We start from the raw sequence: 23,223 nt of genomic DNA, 5'->3' as shown, positions 1-23,223 counted from the left end.
GTGTGTGTGTGTGTGTGTGTGTGTCTGTCTGTGGGTGTATGTTTGTGTGCGTGTGCATGCATGTGCGTGTGTATGTGTGTGTGTGTGTGTGTGTGTGTGTGTATGCATGTGTCTGTATACTATAGGTAGTGACTCCACCACCATGGTCAGCTGTCTCCATATCTTGGCGCATACCTTGGACACCAGGTGAGAACCAGATTGCCTGACGCATGAGAAGGTCATCCCCAGCGGGGCGTGTCTGTTTACTTCCTGGCATTTACTTCACCTCTGATGTATGCTTTGATTATTCCCACTTTTGATCGTAGGGGGTTCTTATTCCTCTTATGTGCCACTGGCCGCTTACCAATCACCATATTAAGGGGAGTTGCCACAATCCTTCCTCGAGGGGAGAGGTTCTCTCTCCCTTTATAGCAGGCCAACCCTGGCCCTATGGCCGGCAGGTGTTAACATTGGAAGCTATGCAGCCGGTGTGCTGGATAATGCTGATTCTTCAGGACTTCTCTAAGTGCTTGCCTTTTGGGGAAAGGCCGTTGTCCATGGTACTGTTCCCCTTCTTCCCTTGTGGAGGGTCTTTGGCCTCTAGGCGCTCCACACCCTGTTCTGGATTAGTGGGACGCCTGGGAGATGCTGACATTAACAAAGATCCCCTATGGTCTCCAAACGAGGCCAGAGCCTGCTTAGTATGTGTGTGCGTTCTGGCTGCAGGCGCCTGTTGTTCTCTGTGAGCAGACGCCGTGCTGTGTGTGTTAATGTAACGCACACGTCGTGACGTTTAATCATGCAAGTGTATGAAAGCGCGGCCAGTGTCGCCGCGCCAGCAGCTGCATCCACGGGAGCTGCCTTTTGACGTCCTCCCTCCCGCGGCGCTGTGTCAGGGGCTAAGCTAAGCAGCAGCAGGGCTCATTATGGGATGTTACGCAATGTGAAATGCCAAGCCGAACATTAAAACCGCCACAGGTAAAAATCAAGACAAACCAAACTCACCGTCGCCGATTCATCGCAGTGATGCGTTTTACTATGCTGTTTATGGGACGTCGTCTATTAAGCCCACAGAACTTGTTCTCTTTGGAGCCACTCCAACAGCCAAAGGATGAATCAGTCAGTGTTGTGCAAGTTCACACTTCACAGGAGCAAGCTCAAAGTTCAATGCACACAGATTCAAATTAACTAGTTCATGTTCATAGTTCGCAATTTTAAATTTTCAACTAAATTCACAGTCCCAGAAAATGAACTGTTCACGTTCATTGCTTCTTTTTAAATATATTCTATTCTTCTCAGTAGAACCTCCTCCTACCCATCCACCCCTAGCCCCCCGATCATTGCCACAGTCCACTGCCCAAACTAAATGAATTACTGTTTACTACTATAAAATCAAGATTACTTTTAAAAGCCAAGAAAAAACTATGTGTCATATTATGCAGAAAGTGAAAAACAAAGCTATCCGCAGCTGCCAGTGCGTGAAGTAGCACCCGTTCAGTAGCTGCAAACGGGTACATTCAGTTCACCGTTCACAAATATATGAGCATGATCAATCAATGCCGCTCTTTTGCCGTGTTCATGCACAACACCCCCCCCCCCCCCCCCCCCAACACACACACCTATCCCCACACGCCCCGTTGGCTCATCTCTGCTCACCTCCCCCTGCAGGACGGTGATGAAGTCCGGCTCGGAACCGGTGAAGGCGGGCCTCCGGACGTTCTTCGAGAACGCGGCCGAGGACCTGGAGAAGACGTTCGAGAACCTCAAGCTGGGGAAGTTCACCCACTCACGCTCACAGATGAAGGGCGTGTCCCAGAACATCAACTACACCACGGTGGCGCTGCTGCCCATCCTCACTGCGCTCTTCCAGCACATCACCCAGCACCACTTTGGGGTGGACCTGCTCCGTGAGTTCACCCACGGCACACGGAGGAGACGTGGAGATGTTTACATTTACATTTAGGGCACTTGGACGCTTTTATCTAATGCGACTTACAGTAAGTACATTTGTACTTTCAACAACAATATATCGCTGTCGGTACAGTAAGGATGTTCATAGAACAAAGTGCAAAGCACTAACAATTGTTAGGGTAACCCATTCCCCGTATACAACAAAGATAGCTAGGATAAGCTGCTACACAATGCTAAGTACTATTTTTAAGTGCCAGGACGTACAACATACAATAAGTGTGTACATTAAGTGCCAGGATGTGCAACATACAATAAGTCTGTATGAGGGGTAGGAGGGGGCGGGCGGGGTGGCTATGCAGAGTCTAGGTGAATTCTGAACAGGTGAGTCTTGAGTCTTTTGCGGAACCTGAAGGGATTGTCGTTGTGTTTGGGGGCTTGATGCTTGTTGTTTGTGTTGCAGTGGATGACCTGCAGGTGTCCTGCTATCGGATCCTCAACAGCCTCTACGCCCTGGGAACGGGGAAGAACATCTATGTGGAAAGGTACCACACATTGTGTTTATGAATTGGTATTTGTTTATTTAATATTTATTAAGTAATAAAATCTAAACCATGAACCTATAGAAATTGTCAGCAAATAACATTATCATTATCATAACAATATCTTTACACCTGCTATGCTTCTCAGAATTAATTCAAGTATTATTATTACAATAATAAGCAGGTTTTCCTAAAACAATATGAATCGGTTTTTTTTTTGAAATCCTTCTTGATATGATGGCTGCAAAAGAAGCCCTGGTAATTCTACTGCTCCTCACCTCCATCCACCCCCTACGCCCATCCCTCCCCCCTCCCACCAGGCAGCTGCCGGCCCTGGGCGAGTGCCTGGCCACGCTGGCAGGGGCGCTGCCCGTGGCCTTCCTGGAGCCCCAGCTGAACGCCTACAACCCCTGCTCCGTGTTCAACACCAAGTCGGTCCGGGAGCGAGCCAGTGAGTCGGGCAGCCCAGCATTAGGGGGGCGTGAGGGAGGGCTGGAGAGGAAGGGCAGCCCAGCATTAGGTGAGGGAGGGCCGGAGAGGGGGCCAGTGAGGGAGGGCCGGAGAGGGGGCCAGTGAGGGAGGGCCGGAGAGGGGGCCAGTGAGGGAGGGCCGGAGAGGGGGCCAGTGAGGGAGGGCAGCCCAGCGTTAGGGGGCGTGAGGGGGTGGAGGAGTCCTGACACATGGGTCACATGTTTTTTTGTGATTTTGGGATCAAGCCGTTTTTTAGGCGGATTAATATATATGATATATAAATATAAAAACATTACAAATAGATAAACCATAATAAATATAGTTTAGTTGTCATTTGTATCTATGTAATGCTGATATCGTGCTGATATTGTGAGTTCAAGGATGCAAAATCAATGACGTTGACACTATGATATACTCCGAAAAAGTACTCAAATGAATCCCATGTTGACCTTTAAGTTTCCTGTGCGTGTGTGTGTGTGTGTGTATGTTTGCGTGCGTGCGCGCGCGCGCGCGTGTGTGTGTGTGTGTGTGTGTGCGCGTCCAGACCACGGCATGCCCGACTCGGTGGAGGACATGTGTCCCGAGATGCCCCGCCTGGCGGGCCTGATGAAGGACATCGACGACATGGCGGAGTCGGGGGCCCGCTACACGGAGATGCCCCACGTCATCGAGGTGGTGCTGCCCATGCTCTGCAACTACCTGTCGTACTGGTGGGAGCGGGGCCCCGAGAACCAGCCCGCCAGCGGGGGCTGCGTCTGCTGCACCACCGTCACCTCGGAGCACCTCAGCCTCCTGCTGGGCAACATCCTGAAGATCCTCAACAGCAACCTGGGCATCGACGAGGCGTCCTGGATGAAGAGGATCGCCGGTACGGGACGGGACGGGGGACAGGGGGGTTGTGAGGAGATTTATACCAGATTAATCGTGCATTTCTCCCAGATTGTAAATAAAAAAAAGATACAAATTCTAAATGAAAGGATGAATTAAATATTCTAATTAAATCGGTACACACAATTTGGGAAGTAGAGTGCGAACGTAAATGATATTGAAAGTGGCTGTTATTTTTATTGAGCGTATGTGTTACATGGTTGGCATTGTACCTTATTGACTGTATCCATTATCGTCATTATTGACTATGCTGGCTGAAGTGACGAAACGACTAAAAGCCAGACTACTTTGGCGTACATATGCCGCAGAATGTACTCTGTGCTTCCATCGAAAGACTTCACCGGAATCCACCGTTGGACTTCACCTGAACCCCCTTTTACCACCTGACCCTCTAACCACGGTCCCATCCCTCAGTCTACGTGCAGCCCATCATCAGCAAGGCGCGGGCCGACCTGCTGAAGAGCCACTTCCTGCCCACGCTGGACAAGCTGAAGAAGAAGACGGTGAAGGTGGTGGGCGAGGAAGAGCTGCTGAAGGCCGACAGCAAAGGGGACACCCAGGAGGCCGAGCTGCTCATCCTGGACGAGTTCGCCGTTCTCTGCCGGGACCTGTACGCCTTCTACCCCATGCTCATCCGCTACGTGGACAACAACAGGTGGGTCTGGTGCATGATGGGCAGTTTTTTGTTTTTTTCGGGTTCAGCGGCCGTACTTGGAGTTAGGTTATTGTTGTTGTTGTTGTTTTTCGAATAATTCCATTTTTTTTTGATAAAATGGATTGTGTGAGGTGTGGAGTGGGTTACCGCAAATTATGGTTTGCCCTTCACACTGTTCACTTAAAGCCACATCAACAATTCACTTTCAATATGTAATATTGATTCTCTTTCATGACATTGACAGTGTGTGTGTGTGTGTGTGCGTGTGTGTGTGTGTGTGCGTGTGTTTTTACCGTTTCTGGTGTAGATCTCGGTGGCTCAAAGAGCCGGACCGGGACTCCAACGAGCTCTTCAGAATGGTGGCAGAGATATTCATCCTGTGGTGCAAATCCCACGTGAGTAGTGACTCACAAACACCGCACTAAGTAGTCCCAGCAGGCCTGCTGAGTTCGACTAACAGATGGCTGCCTTGCACTTTTGGAATCTCATTCTCTGTGCAGAACTTCAAACGGGAGGAGCAGAACTTTGTGGTGCAGAACGAAATCAACAACCTGTCCTTCCTGACCGGGGATAACAAGACCAAGATGTCTAAGGTAGACCTCACTTTGTGTTCCCACCAATTCAGAATCCAGCTGCTGTGAACTTCTTTATATCTAGATTGGATTAAGAACCCGAGTGGATCACTCTCTCTAGAGTAAAGCCCTGCTAGTTCTGAGTGAAGTGGAAGCCATGACACCTCAGGATTTTTTCTGCACTACTCGCTTATTGCCCCTGGCACGTCTATGCCTGTGTGTGTGTGTGTGTGTGTGTGTGTGTGTGTGTGTGTGTGCAAGTGCGTGTGTGCAAGTGCGTGTGGGCGGCGCATGTGTTTGTGTCCGTGTGTGTGTGCATGTGTGTGTGTGTGTCCCTGTGTGTGTGTGTGTGTGTGTTTGTGTAGATGTAGAAATGAGTGGTTCCTCTGAGCCAACCACTCCACTTTTTCTCTGTAGGCCCTCAGTGCTGGTTACTCTACGAGCGAACGGGAAAGCGTTGCTCTGTTATCGATTTCCAGCATCCACCTTAACTTTTTTAGATGCGTCAGTGGACCATGCTAAAGTGGGATGCAGGGTCTGCTGCTGTTGAAAAATGAACTACCTCACTCGTGTCTGACTTTATCGAATTGGAGGGCTCCCTCTGTAAATAAGTTCACGCTAAATACTTTACCCCAAACTTATCAATCACATCAACAAACGACACGCCGAGGCATGAAACACACCATAGCTTTAAAGAGGGCACGAACAACCACACTTAGTGTTAGGGTTGACTGGGAGCACTTAGGGTTTACTGTTCTACGTGTGTGTGTGTGTGTGTGACAGCGGTCTCCGTTTTGTCCAAAATGCTTAAAGACTGGAGGGCAGGACCAGGAGCGGAAGCACAAGAAGCGGCGCGGGGAGTTCTACTCCATCCAGACCTCGCTGATCGTGGCGGCCCTGAAGAAGATGCTGCCCATCGGCCTGAACATGTGCACCCCGGGGGACCAGGAGCTCATCTCGCTGGCCAAGACCCGCTACCTCCTGGTGAGCCCCGGATCACATGGGGGCGACGCTCCCGGGAACCAGGGGAAAGAACCGGCCAATGTTGGACTAAAGAGAATGCACAGCGTGTTGATTAGTTATTTTAGTTGGTCGTCCATCATTTTTACTAGAGATATGTTTAAGAAAGATCAAGGTGACACTTATCTTATTTGAAGATATTTTTAAAATGCAATAAAGTTTGCAAATCAGACAATATCTAGGACTCTAGTAATACTTCTGTACAGCCTGATGATTCTTTAATCCCCCTTTTAACTACAAAGAAAGACTCAGACGACGAAGTCAAGGACCACATCCGGCAGAACCTACACCTTCAGGAAAAGGTAGGCATGTCCAAACTTCAGGTGGGTGAAGTTTGTGGGTGAACCACAAACATCGTTGAACCACAAACATCGTACCATCATTGGTGTCATCATTGGTGTCTACCCCCCCCCCCTCCCCCCACACTTTAACCTGCCTCCCCCCCCCCCCCCCACACTTTAACCTGCCTTCCCCCCCCAACAGTCGGAGGACCCGGCGGTGCGCTGGCAGCTGAACCTCTACAAGAACGTGGTGGTGAAGAGCGAAGGCCACTCCGATCCGGGCCGGACAGTCAACCGCATCCAGAGCATCTCAGCCGCCGTCTTCAACCTGGAGCAGGTCTGTCTCCCCCCACCGCCCCCACCCCCCCACCCCCGGAACGGAACGTCCCCCGTAGAGACGCAAGGGGGTCCAATCCCAAAATTATGTTTTCATTTCCATTTCGCTTAAACTCAAAGCAAATATGAATCCGGCGTAATGTAACCGAAAGAGATATGTTTAGACATAACACATTAAGTTTGTTACATTCATATTGACATTCAGGGCATTTAGCAGATGGTTTCATCCGAAGCCACTTACATTAAGTGAGCGTAATAAAGAGCAACAACAATATGTCAATGTCTGTACAGTAACGTTGTTCAGAGAACCAAGTGCCAAGCACTAACAATTGCTAGGTTAACCCCTTCCCCGTATACAACAAAGCTAGCTAGGATTAGATGCTAAACAATGCAAAGTAAAAAAAAATGAAGTGCCAGGACGTACAACATACAATAAGTGTGTAAGTTTGTGGATGATTTTCGAATAGTGTACTGAAAATAAGTCCACAATGAGCATTGTTACAAACAGATGATCCCACGCCCACTCACACATGTCCTGATGTCGCCTCAGGTGGAGCAGCCGTTGAGGTCTAAGAAGTGTGTGTGGCAGAAGCTGCTGTCCAAGCAGAGGAAGAGGGCGGTGGTGGCCTGCTTCCGGATGGCTCCTCTCTACAACCTCCCCAGGTACCGCTGGACCACATGCGGTTATTATGTTTACCGGATGATCCCCCTGCCATTAAGGCTGATAAGCCCGGGTACTGAGGGCTCTACTCGATCTTTGTCTTTCATTTGTGAAGTCTTGATTTACGTGCCGGCCTGAGACTGGCGTTCAGTGTCTTGGTTGAAAAACAAGCTGTGTTTTTGTAAAAAAAAAATGAATAAGCTTTGCTGATAGCGTCTCACAGTAATAAATCGGTTCTATTGACCGATCGTAATGGAGTTCGGTAGGAAGTGAGAGTGTCAGCGATGGGAACTGTTGATACAGTTTAAAACTTTAATCCACTAATCAATACTATCTTTTCTCCTTCCATTTCTTTCAAATAAAACCTTGACAGTGCCTCTGGTCACCTGGTAAAACCACCCATGTTTAGCAGCCAGTACTGACCACACCTTGAGCAAGGCATCACGTCACCTTTCTATCCCCCCCCTCCCCTGGAATTATTTCATTTTCTCTCCTCCACTCCACCTCCGTTTCATTTCTCTTCTCTCCTGGGTTCTGACCCTGAATTAATATCCAGACCTCCACACCACCCCACCAATCTACAGGACAAATGCTGGGCCGCCAGCTGTTCTGGAAGAACCAGGGAAAGGGACACAACCAATTTCACGGCCCGTTGCTCTGTAACTCAATCAATGCGGGGCCAGGCGGATAAGCTACAGTAGTGGAGGGTGTGTGCGTGCGTGCGTGTGTGTGTGTGTGTGTGTGTGTGTGTGTGTGTGTGTGTGTGGGGGGGGGGTGTATGGCAATTATGTGTCTCAGCCTGGGGTGGGGTGGGGAAAGGGGGAGGGGGGATCAGACAAGCGCCTCCTGTCCGACAGCGTGACTCATCTTCCTCCTCCTGTTGTTTTCACTCCGGTGGATGTATCAGCCCGGGCAGTAATTAAGGCTCTAGCTGCAGACAATGCACAGGATAGAGATAGGTGAACACGAGACGTCTGCCCGCCATGAGCCCGCGTGTGCGCTGTGCTGTAATTAAATCATTCCCCGGGAAAATGGGTGAAATGTGTTTTTTTTCGCTTTCACTCAGTTAGCTCTGTTTTTTCACTTTTCTCCACCTACTAAAAAAGGCTTTGTGTTTTCTCCCTCTGTGTTTTATTATCTGTCATACTTTTATTTTCTTTCATCCTCATCCTTCACCACCCCCTGAATTTCCCACTGAATTACACCCCGCCCCACCCACCCACCCACCCCCTGTTTAGGCATACCAGTAATAATTACCTCCTGAATGCCTTCCGCCTTTTTTGGCTGGAGGAGATGCATGAGAACACAGACTGTGACAGTCTGCTCTCCATGCTCACGGTAACGTAGCCCTAAGAAGCTCTGTGCTCTGACCTTCCTCAAGCACCTCGTCCTGACCTTTGATTCCCCGACTAAACTGCACCCCCCCCACCCCCGCTCCCCTGCTCTTTTCCTATCCGTGTTTGGCAAGATGAATGTTAACCCTGTGTAAAACTTTCTTTCCCCTGCCGGTCTGTCAGTGATACTATGGCAAAAGAATATAAGCCAGAATATAAGCAATTATTTGACATACTATTTTGATCAGGTGTTTTTTCCTTTTTTTGTAAGAGATGGATCCATTATGGATAATAATGGTGGGTTTGGAGGGGGTCTGTTATGGAGGGACCGCTCTGGTCAACAAAGGGCGTGTCCCTCAGTGCTCACTCAACAGTTCTCCCCCATTCACAGTGTTTCTCTCCCCCTGAAGGTGAACAGCTGGATGTGTTACTAACCTGGCATTAACCCCCTCTGCTCCCCCCCTTGCTGAGCTCCTATCTAACCCCGGTCTAATGTCGCCCCCCTTCCCAGGCACCGCTCTATTAACCTCTTCCTCCAGGCCTATCAGAGAATATGGATAGAGACAGAGGAGTACTCCTTTGAGGAGAGGCTAGTGCAGGACCTGGCCGTAAGTACCAACCACCACAAACCCACGCAGTCACCTGTTGTTGTGGGCTTCCTGGGCCCTGTTCCGAGGTGCTTTCATGCCTCCCTGCCTCGGTGTCACGTGGTCAATCGTCAGTGTGTCGTGCGCCTTAATGTTTTCCCCCTGCCTGTTCACCCCTGGGGCGGGGGGAGCGTGACATCACCGTTGAAGACATCACCGTCGGTGTCGTCAGCGGTGATGTCATCGCCGCCCATGATGACATCGCTGTTGATGACATCACCGTTGATGTTATCAGCAGTGATGTCATCGCCGCCGTGATGACATCAACGCTGATGTCATCAGCGGTCTGATGTCAGTGCCATCCCCCTGTAGATAGATTTCCCCCCTGAGTCGTGAGTCGCTGTGTGTCTCTGAGGTAGCGGTAGGAGAGTGCCCCACTGTGCCCCTCCTCCTCCTCCCGCTTCTTGATTAACCTCACGGAAAGATGCGGTGTCTTTCCTTAATGCCCTGTAATCTTTTCATTCTCCTCGTCTTCGCTGTCGTTTCGAGGAATTTCTTGCACCGGACGCAGAGGAAATGAACGCCCCGGGAGCTGCTTTCTGTACAACTTAACAGGAACTCCTCTTAAAGGAGCATCGATCATCTCAGGGCCCGCGAGGGGGGCGGCGGTACACGCGGTGGTTCATTGTCGCAGCCTGGGTGCACCCTGAGAGCACATGCAGTTTATCTGATTGGAGATCACAGTCAATTAGGGGTTTGATTCGGGATAAATTGGTAGATCATTGCAGTTTGGTAAACGGGCACTCGGAGATTCATGCTTACTTCAGTTCCTTAACACTGCACAGTTGATTACATATCACATCATCTGGCTGGCGTGTGTGTGTGTGTGCCTGAGTGTTTATGTGTGTGTGTGTGTGTGTTTGTGTGTGTGTGTGCCTGCATGTGCATACGCGTCTGTGTGTGAGTGTGGGCATGTCCATCGCCATGCATGTGTCTGCGCGTCGATACCTGCATTTGTGATGCATAGTGCGTGCGGCATTATAATCCCATTCTGCCCGGTAACCTGTTGCCACTTCACGTCTAGCTGCTCTAGAATGCATCAGAGCACCGTGCCCTGAACACTGATAAACCTGTGTACAACACAGTTAGTCGCAGGGCGGAGGCCACAGCTCATTAGATGCATAGGAGGTGCCGCAGTGTATCGGACCCCCCCACTGGCACAGCGGGCCCATACTGAAGTGGTAATGTGCTTCACGGAAGGCCGCCCACACACACACACACACTGACACGAGTGGGTGTGTGCAGAAAACTCAACCCAAGCTGGATGAGGAGGAGGAGGAGGTGGTGGACACGCAGCCAGACCCTCTCCATCAGCTCATCCTGCACTTCAGCCACAACGCCCTGACGGAGTGCAGGTAGGCTCTCTCTGTCTCTCTCTGTGTCTATCTCTCTCTCTCTATCTCTCTTTCTCTCTCTCTCTCTCTCTCTCTTTCTCTCTCTCTCTCTCGCTCTCTCTCTCTCGCTCTCTCTCTCCCTCTATCACCCTCCCTCTATCTATCGCTCACAAACACACACACACCTGGGTACACTGACAACAGCACTCCATCACGCTGGATGTTTGTGATCTTTCACCAGATAAATTGCCCCTGTGGTAACATGAGATTGCATTTACTAGTCACTTTTAAACCAGTGAAAGATTGTATTTTTTATCCCTTCCCAGTTCGTTGGAGGAGGACCCGCTCTACATTGCCTATGCAGACATGATGGCCAAGGTAAGGTGTAGTTACTATTGTGTTGGTGTTCCTGTTGTGTTCCTCACATCCCTCTCCATACCGCGTTTGACCCATCAAACGTTTCTTCCAGAGCTGCGCCGAAGACGAAGAGGAGAACTACGAGGAAGAGAGGGAGAAAACATTTGAGGTACTCAAGCGCCTGTCCTCCAGGTTCCAGCCTCCTCCCACACCATGTGGATGGACTTTGAGCGGACATTAAGCCAAAGCGTCGCCCCGACCTCGGACCTGATGCAGCGGGCCTGCTTGTTGTGTTCTATCCCAGGAAAAGGAGATGGAGAAACAGAAGACCCTCTACCAGCAGGCCCGGCTGCACGACCGCGGGGCGGCAGAGATGGTGCTCCAGATGATCAGCGCCAGCAAAGGTCAGGCTCCCCACCTTCCTACCTCGATCAGTGGAAACCCCTTCACCCGCACAAAACACTTTTGGGAGAACAATACATACATAAATAAAGTATGTGCATTCTATTTGGTGTTCTATTTTCAACCACTTTTCCATTTTTTCTCAATTTTCTATTTAAAAACTTGCTCAGGGTGGGAAAAAAAAAGATATTTAGCTTTAAAAAAAAAATTGCCACTGTACCCACTGCAGTATTCCAAAGTACCCCTAGGGGTACGCGTACCCCCATTTGAGAACCACTGCTGTAGATGACCTTTGCATGCCCCGGGGCGTGGAGGCGGGGGGCTGGTGGTCTAACCTTGGTGTGTGGTCTGGGGGTCCTCAGGTCGGCTCGGTCCCATGGTAACCTTTACGCTCAAACTGGGCATCTCCATCCTCAACGGGGGGAACATAGTGGTACAGCAGGTATGTAGCAATGATCCACTGGGAACGGGGTGTGGTCGCTCGCTGTGTTGACTCTGCACTGTTAACGTTACACTCGCCGTGTTGGCTCTGCACTGTTAACGTTACACTCGCCGTGTTGGCTCTGCACTGTTAGCGTTACACTCGCCGTGTTGGCTCTGCACTGTTAACGTTACACTCGCTGTGTTGGCTCTGCACTGTTAACGTTACACTCGCCGTGTTGGCTCTGCACTGTTAGCGTTACACTCGCCGTGTTGGCTCTGCACTGTTAACGTTACACTCGCCGTGTTGGCTCTGCACTGTTAACGTTACACTCGCCGTGTTGGCTCTGCACTGTTAGCGTTACACTCGCCGTGTTGGCTCTGCACTGTTAACGTTACACTCGCCATGTTGGCTTTGCATTGTTAACGTTACACTCGCCATGTTGGCTATGCACTGTTAACTGTTGATGGTGTGTTTTCAAACCAATGCAGAAAATGCTGGACTATCTGAAAGAGAAAAGGGATGTCGGGTTTTTCAAGAGCTTGTCGGGACTGATGATGTCGTGCAGGTAAAAGTCCTGCTGAGGAGCTTCTGTAAACATTCATTCAAGTGAGATGGCTGGGATTTATCAGCGAAACATGGATCAATGTGTTGGTTGTGTTTCCGCACAGTGTCCTGGACCTGAATGCTTTTGAGAGGCAGAACAAAGCAGAAGGTCTGGGCATGGTTACTGAGGAGGGATCAAGTAAGTGAGGAGACCGAAATAACATCAAGAGAACCGCATCACTGACACAGCTTTCATTGTTGTTGTTTTTCTACCAAATTAACATAATTATCTATTAGAATGGAATGCTGCCTGGTCATGGACCAAATGAAGAGACATTAATTATAATGAAGACAGACAGAAAGGCTTCATTGTTTACTCTGTCGAAATATCAACTGTGAACAAAATCAAAAATTTTAAGTGTTTTTGAACAGCATATAGACAAGCTAATATAACCATTTACTTTTCTGAAATACACTTTACCCTAATGTTTAATAATTGTGAACAAACCATTTTAATTCAGAGGGAATTCCTGATGCATAAAGAGACATCAGTTCCACACAAAGCTCTTTCAGTCCTTGATATAAAACAAATGTGGAATTTCTGGTATGAAGAATACATATTTTACATGTTTTTTGAGCTCTCTGGTAGATTGGCCGCTTGTAGACCAAAAAACACATACACACTCTGCATAAGCGTCACAATACCTCTACTTTCCCTTTTTATTCATCAATTTATTTATTGAATGATTTGTTCTGGACAAGCTCATCTCCACGTGGCACATGGCCCTGTGTTTGATGTCATGTCCCATCCGTCTACGTTTATCATACAGGAAAACCTGTGCTACTGTATGTCCTGTCTAGTCACTGTCTGTCCCCCGATCCCCTCAAAATATCAACACGCAAATGTGAACCGCCACCCCGTCCACCCACTCTCATTGAAGTATTGAAGATGTGGTGGTTAAGAGTGTGTTACAAGAACTCTGGCACATAGCGTCTATAGCAGACACAGTCTATATCATCTGATGGGCTGCATACAGTATGAAGATGGTTTTTACTCATGCATATTCCAACTCATTTCCACCTCATCAGCCCAGGCATAAGTGACGGTAACTGTACCTTTAAATAGTACCCTGACACTAGCATCGCTCCACAGAGTGTACCTCTTAAGTAATTGTATCTGTTAAGGAATGGTGGCGGCATGCCAATGTGACCCAAAGTGATGTTGATAATGTAGGGTTACTGCTATTGATCTATATCTTTCTCTCCTGTTACTAATTCCTCAGATTGAAACCCAATGTCTTCTCCTTTGCTTATGTCTGCTTTTTTTGTATGTTTGTTTGTATGTATGTATGTTTGTTTGTGTTCTTCTGGTCATGTTTTTAACTCATCGGTCGCAGTCAACGTGAGTGAGCGGGGTAAATACATGGTTTAGATTTTACTTGTTTCCTTTAAATTAAAAAACACCACCCTGGTGGCTATTTGCACAGCAGCCTCCTACCCCCTAGACCTCCTCCTCCTCCGCCATCTCCTCCTCCTCCTCCTCCTCCTCCTCCTCCTCCTCCTCCTCCTCTTCCTCCTCCTTCTCCTCTTCCTTCTCCTCCTCCTCGCTTTCCTCCTCCTCACCTCCTTATCCTCCTCCTCTTCCTCCCACCTCCTCTCTCATTATGAATGCCCATAACTCCACTTGTGCTCTGAACTGAAAAAGCACATGCATGCAGCTATGTCACCCGGCATTTGACTCAGTAGTATCATCAATCAGCTCTGCACCACCCCCTTGCTCCCCCTAAACACATCTATATGGTCTCTAATCCTTGCAATAGAAGTAACTGCTTGTGTTCCTTGTAGAAACCCCTCCTATACAGCGTATGTCTCTTTATGTGTTGAGTATACTAACACATGCACTTTTTAAAGGAAGAAACAGTCCCCAAAGCTTTGTATGTCAGACATGCCAAAGCTTTGCTCGTGTGAAACAGCAACACAGCCTTTTATTGTAACTTGAATCTGCCATTTATATCGATTTACATTCATAATATTAGTTATAAAGTGGCTTCTGAATGTGTCCTTAGGGACACAACATACGCGTGTACATGTGGAGGTCTTAAGTCTTGCATCTTACGGATGTTACCTTTTCTTGAGAACCATGCATCTTAATGAAGGAATGGAGTGCATCTCTGAGCCAGTGTTGCACATGCACATGAGGTAGATGTGAGGAACGTTGGGCCGGACATCAATCCCTTCTCCCTCGTCCCAGGTTCCAAGGTGTTGCAGAATGATGAGTTCACCAAGGACCTCTTTAGGTTCCTGCAGCTCCTGTGTGAGGGCCACAACAACGGTAGGTGGTTCCTCTGCGTCTGTGGATTACATGTGGGCATGGGCAGCTTACCTCCGGGCAGGTCCCCTGTAGGCTCTCCTACACGGGCTCCATACCGATACCAACATCCGTTTTTTATTTTGTTTTAGATTTCCAGAACTTCCTGAGAACTCAGACGGGGAACACCACCACTGTCAATATTATCATCAGCACCGTGGACTACCTGCTCAGACTCCAGGTAAAGAGAAGCGCTGTGTTTACTGAAGACGGTTCAGCGCGTTTCTCAGCATGACTGAGGGAAACCAATCCGTCAAGTTTGCTTATCGTGTTTTATGTTTTCGCAACGTTTTAGGAATCCATCAGTGACTTCTACTGGTACTACTCCGGGAAAGATGTGATGGATGAGGCCGGTCAGAGGAACTTCTCCAAAGCTCTGGCGGTTGCCAAGCAGATTTTTAACTCTCTGACTGAATACATCCAGGTAATAGCTTGTTGTGTTTTCTGCATATTCATATGCAGCATGTGCCATGTGGCTCAGGAGGTAGAGTGGGTTGGCTGGCTGGTAACCAGAAGGCAAGACACCTCACCCTAACTCTGCTTCCCGATGAGCTGGCTGTCTCCTTGCGTGGCTGTCGCCTTGCATGGCTGTCGCCTTGCGTGGTTGACACCACCATCGGTGTGTGAATGTGTGTGAGAATGTTAGGCAATATTGTAAAGCACTTTGAGTGGCCAATGGTTAGAAAAGCGCTATATAATTAGTTAGTGGACTAATTAGCAGTCCATTGACCATTGACTTTGATTGTGGATCCAGGGAGCCAGCACCTTCAACACTGCTCTCATGTGCATGTGAATGTGAGTCGCTCACACTTGTGAGTCACCAGTTGCATTTAACCATGGCACTCATTTTGTTTCAGGGACCTTGCATCGGGAATCAACAGAGCCTGGCTCACAGCAGATTATGGGACGCGGTTGTTGGATTCCTACATGTCTTTGCAAACATGCAGATGAAGTTATCCCAGGTAAACAGTGCTTTTTTTGGATAACAGTCTATAAAGGAATAGGCAGCTCAGACTCATGCATACAAGACTGCAGCCACTAGAGGTCAATCAACTCCTACAGAATTTCCAGTCTCCATGGCTTAAGTATATGATCTATACGCCTGGAGGTGACATAGAGGACTCCTTATTTTTATTCGTGGCCACGAAGTAGCTGAAAAAAATGTTTTCGATAGTTTTAGTAAAACTTTGCAGGGCTCGGAATGATGATGTCACTTCCATACCCAGCACGGGGTTGCATGGCAACAAATCAGTGAGTGACGTTCTTTTCTCCATCCTCTGCACTCTTTCTCTGCACAAGTTATACCCCACTAGTGTCCTTGCAAACGTTTTATTTATTTTATTTCCTATTTCCTTCCTCCCTACCTTAACTTCATCGCGCTGGGCATGGAAGAGACATCACCATTTCGGGTCTTCTTAAGTTTTTTATAAACTTTATCTAAAACTAATTTGAAAAAAGAAAGCTCTCCTCTCTGACACCTCTGGGGCTCCGTGGCGATCATCACTCTTCCATCCATTACCTTTCCCCCTCCGCCTCTCAATAAGGCTGGGAGGTTAGGGTGCAGAAAACGTCCAGGGCCTCACCTGATTATGGTGTCATTCTGAAAGGTCAGGGATGATAATGTAAAGTAATAGACACCGCAGGTGGAGAGAGGTCTCAGATGGACTCGATCAAAGGGCCCCCCCATGAGATTTATAGCCTGCTGAAAGAAGGGCTATCAAGGATATCCTCCATGCGTCCGTCTGGCCCCAGCCATCTGCACCTAGACAGTAAAACACCATTAGGCATTAGCTGATGGATGGATTGGGTGTTAGGGAGCCCTTTGGTTTCTCACTGAATCCCAGCAGGGGGGCCCTGTTCTCAGACGACTGCCCTGAGCCCTTTCCAAATGCGGCGTATTTAAGCCACCGCCCAGGGAGTGTCGAGGTCTGAGGAGGAGAGGGTGATAACTTAACTCGTCCAAGCGAACATAAAGAGGGAGAAAGTCACACGTTTACCTCCTCGTTTCTCTTTGTGTTTCCCAGGACTCCAGTCAGATTGAGTTGCTGAAGGAGTTGCTGGACCTCCAGAAGGACATGATAGTGATGATGCTCTCTCTCCTGGAAGGTTCGCTTCCTGCTGACTCTCTCCCGTTCACAGTGAACACACACAATCTCATTTTGTTTATCTCGTTAACTTTGCTTTTTTTTTTTTTTTAATGAATCAAATATTGACACATGCAGTCGAGAAGATTGTGCGCCTGCTACATTTGCACAGGCAGAGGTTACCTTGCTGCCGGTGTGTACACAACGTGATAATCCGTTTACCGTATCCCCCCCCCCCAGGTAACGTGGTGAACGGCACCATCGGCAAGCAGATGGTGGACACCCTGGTGGAGTCGTCGAGCAACGTGGAGATGATCCTCAAGTTCTTCGACATGTTCCTCAAGCTGAAGGACCTGACCACGTCGGACAGCTTCAAGGAGTACGACCCCGACAGCAAAGGGGTCATCTCCAAGAAGGACTTCCAGAAGTCCATGGAGAACCAGAAGCAGTACTCCCAGTCGGAGATCGAGTTCCTGCTGTCCTGCGCCGAGGCCGACGAGAACGACATGTTCAACTACGAGGAGTTTGTGCAGCGGTTCCACGAGCCCGCCAAGGACATCGGCTTCAACGTGGCCGTGCTGCTCACCAACCTCTCGGAGCACATGCCCAACGACGGCCGGCTGTCGGCCTTCCGGGACCTGGCCGAGAGCGTGCTCAGCTACTTCGAGCCCTACCTGGGCCGCATCGAGATCATGGGCGGCGCCAAGCGCATCGAGCGAGTGTACTTCGAGATCAGCGAGTCGAGCCGCACGCAGTGGGAGAAGCCGCAGGTGAAGGAGTCCAAGCGGCAGTTCATCTTCGACGTGGTCAACGAGGGCGGCGAGAGCGAGAAGATGGAGCTCTTCGTCAACTTCTGCGAGGACACCATCTTCGAGATGCAGCTGGCGTCGCAGATCTCGGAGCCCGACCCCGTGGAGCGGCCCGAGGAGGACGAGGAGGACCACCAGAGCGCGGCGGAGGAGCCGGACGAGGAGGAGGAGGAGGAGCACGCGCTGCTGGAGTCGTCGTCGGCCTTCACCCTGGCCTGCGCGTCGGTCAGCAAGAGCCTGGGCCGCCTGCGGCGGCTGCTGACGGCGCGGAGCCTGCGCCGGCGCTACCGGCGCTTCAGGAGGATGAGCGTGAGGGAGATGGTGCGCGGCTTCTTCTCCTTCTTCTGGATGATCATCACGGGCCTCTTCCACTTCCTGTACGGCCTGGTGTGGGGCTTCTTCCACATCCTGTGGACCACCATGTTCGGGGGCGGGCTGGTGGAGGGCGCCAAGAACATCAAGGTGACGGACATCCTGGGGAACATGCCGGACCCCACGCAGTTCGGCATCCACGGCGACGCCCTGGAGACGGAGAAGATGGAGGCGCGCGAGGCGTCGTCGCTGGCCGAGCTGGGGCAGCTGTCGCAGGGCGACGAGGCGGAGGCCGACCTGATCGCGGAGCTGCTGTACATCCAGCCCAAGAAGGAGGGCAAGCACGGCTCGGAGCCCGGCCTGGGCGACGTGTCGGAGGTGGTGGTGGGCGACGCCCCCTCCATCGCCAGCGCCGTCAAGCAGAAGAAAGCACAGGTCGGTGATGGTGTCCCGACGATGTGAAGGCAGCGTGTTTTGTATGTAAGGGGATGGACTCGGGAGACACGTGGAGTCTGTGGTTGCCTGTAGAAACGGGAACATGAGCAGACACGGGGTTCATGTAACAGCGCTGTAGTCCAACCTTTATGATGCAAACACTTCGTTCCACGTGAGGTGTCTTCCAGGTTTTAATTAAATACTGTGTTTCACGACAAGCTGCTGAATTAAATTTCCTTTATCGTTTGCTTTGAAGGAAGCGGCGAAGAAGAGAACGACCAATGGCGACTACAAAGGGGACTCTGAGAACTCGGAGTGAGTGCACTTAACAGGACCTTCCTTAATGGGATTACACACATTGATTTGATTTCTCGTATGAACACGATCAAACTGGCCCCGCGGCTACATAACAGGATTTAGTAAATAGTGGGGGAGGGATTTCCAAGGCTTTGTACAAATGTTAGGCCTAAAAGGCTTTTTTGGGGAGCTAGTCTCATTGTACGTTGGTGGAGACTATTATTTAGTCATTAAGTTCAACAGTAAGTTAGCGTATTCATATTTCCATAGTAAATGAGTTAATGTACTGTATGTCTGTGGGACACCTTGTGCTAATCTGGCTCTGTGCTAACAACAACTGTCTCTCCAGCTGGGAGCTTGGAGAGAAGAAGGACCAGGACAAGTCCAAGGAGGACGCCCCCCAGGGTTCGTCCCCGGAGGAGAAGAGATTCCCCAAGAAAAGACCTGGTCTGAAGAAAGAACCACCAGAGGCCTTCACAGCTAGCTTCCTCGCGGGGCTGGAGATCTACCAGACCAAGATGCTGGTGAGACACCCAGGAATCCTGGCCTTGTGTTTTACTCAGAGAAGAATACAAAAATAGCATGGATTGATTGATCTTTGCTTCAGTTGTACTCATTTGTTTGTTCTTTCCACACAATGTTCCACATAGAACTACCTTGCTAGAAACTTCTACAACCTCCGGTTCCTGGCGCTTTTCGTGGCCTTCGCCATCAATTTCATTCTTCTCTTCTACAAAGTAAGCTCCTCGATTACTTTCATCTCACCCCCTCCCTGTATGTGTGTGTGGTGGTCAAGGCGCCCCTGGTGGTGTTCAAGTGTGAATAGTGCAGCTCACTCCCTCCCTGTGTGTGTGTGTGTGTGTGTGTGCGGTGAAGGTTTTGAACATGCAACTTCAGTATCATTCAGTATCAAGTGCTGCACTGTGCGGCCATCGAGTGGGTCCGGTATATATTGCTCGAGCTCTGTGAACACGACGACCCTAAAACAATGCCCGCGACGATCTTCTCGGTCGCCAGGTGACCGGCGATGACGCGGACGAGCCGGACCCGTGGAACGGCGGCGGCAAGGTGGCGGAGGAGGAGGACGAGGGCGTGGTGGAGTACTTTGTGCTGCAGGAAAGCACGGGCTACATGGCGCCCACCTTGCGCTTCCTGGCCATCCTGCACACCGTCATATCCTTCCTCTGCGTGGTGGGCTACTACTACCTGAAGGTACGGCCGCCCTGGGGACACACACACACACACACACACACACACACACACACACACACACATGCTTCCTGTGTGTTAATGCACGTAGTGTAGACACGTGTACATATGGGCGTACATAGATACATACTGTAGCTACATAAATACAAACATAGCTACATACATGCAAACATACACACGTGCATACACACACGCGCGCACACACACTCACACACACACACACACACACGTGTGTGTGGTGATGGTGCCCCTGGTGGTGTTTAAGTCTGACCACTGCAGCTCTTCTCACTCCTGCCCCTGTGTGTGTGTGTGTGTGTGTGTGTGTGTGTGTGTGTGTGTGTGTGTGTGTGTGTGTGTGTGTGTGTGTGTGGTTAAGGTGCCCTTAGTGGTGTTCAAGCGAGAGAAGGAGATTGCCAGGAAGCTGGAGTTTGACGGGCTGTACATCACGGAGCAGCCGTCAGACGACGACATCAAGGGCCAGTGGGACCGTCTGGTCATCAACACGCCGTGAGTCCCGGCGCCCTTCCCCAGCAGCACTCCTGACTCACTCTGCTTTAATAATAATAATAACAAGAAGAAGAAGAAGAATACATTCCGTTTATATAGCTCTTTTCTGAGTACTCAAAGATGCTTTACAGAGTGAGCACAAAATAAACAAATTTAACAAGAACGTATATTAGTAAAAAGGGAAGGAGATTATGTGGTGAAAGCAATCTTAAAACATGGGTTTTGAGGGCCTGTTAAAATGAAGGGAGTGTGTTAGTGCTTTAGGAGGATAAGTGTGTTTGTAGATCTGTGTTAATTTGGCAATCCAGTTTTTTGTATTTGTTAGATTTGATATTGCATTGTTTTGTAATAAAACGGGTTACGATTTGTTCTTTTCCCATAGGATTTGTAAGTCTGAATAACTGTGCTTTGTCGTTCAACAGCTCTTTCCCCTACAACTACTGGGACAAATTTGTCAAACGCAAAGTGAGTGTTTTGATTTTGCCCTATTGTGTTTACGTCATTCAGTTTTTTGTCAATATGTCATATTGTCATCTGTGAAATCAATAAAATAAAATGTGATCAAAACCTAAAAGTGCATCGGTGCACGTGATCAACACGGGCATCTAGACGCACGCGTCTTACACTCACAGTTCACTTGATCGCCGTGGGTTACGGCCCTAACACGTTCACGTCGCCCCCCCCCCCCCCTCCAGGTGATCAACAAGTATGGCGACTTGTACGGGGCGGAGCGCATCGCCGAGCTGCTGGGGCTGGACAAGAGTGCACTGGACTTCAACCCCACCGAGGAGACGGTCGCCAAGGAGGCCTCGCTGGCATCCTGGTGAGGGGGGGGGGGGGGGGAGAGAGGGTGAGGGGCAGAGCAGATGTTGTAAGCAGGCAGTGGGGGGGAGGCAGAGGGGGAGAGAGAGGGGGAGGGGGGAGGGCAGATGTTGTAAGCAGGGAGTGGGGGGGGGGGAGGAGGAGAGGGAGATGGGGGAGGGTTAGGGGAGGGAGAGGGGTAGGGTGGATGTTGTAAGCAGGGAGTCGGTTGTAATCAACCCCCCGTCTCTCTTTTTAAACAGGCTGAGCTCCATCGACACAAAATACCACATCTGGAAGATGGGGGTGGTGTTCACAGACAACGTGAGTGTGAATATTTTTGTTTTAATAAGTAGTTGTTTATGAATTACCTGTTCCGACAGGTTGATTAAACGATAATTAACTGAAGAAATAATTGCACTGATTAACGATGAATGAAGTCGAATCTATTTAGATTTGTTCTATTATTGAAAGATGTTATGTCCCCCCTCAGTCCTTTCTGTATCTGGTGTGGTACACCACAATGTCCATCCTGGGACACTACAACAACTTCTTCTTCGCCGCCCACTTGTTGGACATCGCCATGGGCTTCAAAACGCTCCGCACCATCCTGTCCTCCGTCACCCATAACGGCAAGCAGGTGAGGGGAGCCGTGTTGGCCGCCAGGGGGCACTGCAGAGTTAAAGTCTTCCATTGACTCTGCCTCCTCGACAGCGCCAATCAACCCTCACAAATCAGCACAGCAGTTACTTTTACATGTTGTATGTTTTTTGCTAATACACAATTTAGTCACCAAAAAGCAACAGCCCTAAAGCAAATCTGTATTACATCCCATATTTCATCGGGATGATGTTTTTCTATTTGCTTAATGCAGTATGCATTATTTAATTATAATCTGATTTGAGAGTCTGGCTCTCCTAATTAATATCCGAATTACAAATTAAATCCTTGAACCAAATATGCCCCCTCAATCAAAAAAGAAAAAGAAGTGCCTCAAAGCGCTTGGGGGGCTCTTTCATCCCATCAGCTATCAGACTTTACAACACCTCAACCCCCCACTCCCAACACCTCCAAAGCCCCAACACCTCCTTTTTCTCGACTTGATTAAGGACTAAACCCCACACCTCAGGACTGATAGTTGTTTAAACTTTGTTATTTATTTATTTTTCATTACCTCAGGAACCCTGCACATTGCCACATTTATTCTTATAGTCATATTATTTTTTTAATGCACAAGTCACCTACAAACGGACAGTTATGTATATAGTATGTTTATCTTATTCTAATAGTTTTTTATAATATTTTATTTCAAATTGGTAAATTTATTTTGTATATATACTCTTGTTTCGCACTCTCTTTTCCCACTGTACTGCTGGTCATGTGTGAATTTATCCTAAGGGGGATTAATAAAGGACTATGTATGTATGTATGTATGTATGTATGTATGTATGTATGTATGTATGTATGTATGTATCTATCTATCTATCTATCTATCTATCTATCGAAGAAAGAAGGCTAGGGAACAAAATCACTCAAAAAGTAGAGCTATAACTAAATACATTCACACGATTTTAAGGGAAATGGGTAAAACCCACTGATTTGGTGCTTGTTTGTGTGTGTGTGTGTGTGTGTGTGTGCGTCCACGCGCCTGTGTGTGTGTGTGTGTGTGTGTGTGTGTGTGCATCTGTCCGCACGCGTGTGTGCTTGTGTGTGCGTCTGTGTGCGTGCGTGTGCGCGCGTGCGCGTGCCTGCCAGCTGGTGCTGACGGTGGGCCTGCTGGCGGTGGTGGTGTACCTGTACACCGTGGTGGCCTTCAACTTCTTCCGGAAGTTCTACAACAAGGGCGAGGACGACGAGGAGCCCGACATGAAGTGTGACGACATGATGACGGTGAGGACCGCCACGGCGCCGTGCCCACAGAGGATGCTTTACAATAATCGCCTCACATTCACCCGTTCACGCACACATTCACACACCGACGGCGGAGTCGACCACGTAAGGCGGCAGCCGGCACGTCGGGGGGCGGTGAGGGTGAGGCGTCTTGCTG

At 49.3% G+C, this 23,223-nt stretch overlaps 1 protein-coding gene across 1 annotated transcript in view; it reads left to right on the top strand.

Moving 5' to 3' along the window:
• Positions 1-23,223, top strand: part of LOC311361992 (ryanodine receptor 3) — a gene marked incomplete at both ends in the record, with an annotated part of 123,932 nt that overhangs the window by 97,082 nt on the left and 3,627 nt on the right. Inside the window, 37 exon segments of the mRNA XM_084481786.1 lie at positions 126-186; positions 1,648-1,886; positions 2,351-2,432; positions 2,750-2,880; positions 3,445-3,768; positions 4,203-4,443; positions 4,751-4,838; positions 4,944-5,036; positions 5,799-5,999; positions 6,278-6,337; positions 6,519-6,653; positions 7,203-7,315; positions 9,159-9,255; positions 10,540-10,649; positions 10,955-11,006; positions 11,098-11,154; positions 11,290-11,389; positions 11,750-11,829; positions 12,300-12,376; positions 12,480-12,553; positions 13,752-13,769; positions 14,606-14,686; positions 14,815-14,903; positions 15,018-15,146; positions 15,580-15,684; positions 16,747-16,828; positions 17,047-18,366; positions 18,623-18,677; positions 19,009-19,183; positions 19,310-19,396; positions 19,677-19,871; positions 20,245-20,375; positions 20,798-20,840; positions 21,071-21,198; positions 21,440-21,500; positions 21,670-21,816; positions 22,932-23,066. Coding sequence (XP_084337912.1) covers positions 126-186; positions 1,648-1,886; positions 2,351-2,432; positions 2,750-2,880; positions 3,445-3,768; positions 4,203-4,443; positions 4,751-4,838; positions 4,944-5,036; positions 5,799-5,999; positions 6,278-6,337; positions 6,519-6,653; positions 7,203-7,315; positions 9,159-9,255; positions 10,540-10,649; positions 10,955-11,006; positions 11,098-11,154; positions 11,290-11,389; positions 11,750-11,829; positions 12,300-12,376; positions 12,480-12,553; positions 13,752-13,769; positions 14,606-14,686; positions 14,815-14,903; positions 15,018-15,146; positions 15,580-15,684; positions 16,747-16,828; positions 17,047-18,366; positions 18,623-18,677; positions 19,009-19,183; positions 19,310-19,396; positions 19,677-19,871; positions 20,245-20,375; positions 20,798-20,840; positions 21,071-21,198; positions 21,440-21,500; positions 21,670-21,816; positions 22,932-23,066 — 5,396 coding nt within the window.

The sequence above is a fragment of the Micromesistius poutassou genome, assembly GCF_964030765.1.
Source record: "Micromesistius poutassou genome assembly, chromosome: 17".
NCBI lineage: Eukaryota > Metazoa > Chordata > Actinopteri > Gadiformes > Gadidae > Micromesistius > Micromesistius poutassou.
This window is presented reverse-complemented; position numbering and strand designations above follow the sequence as displayed.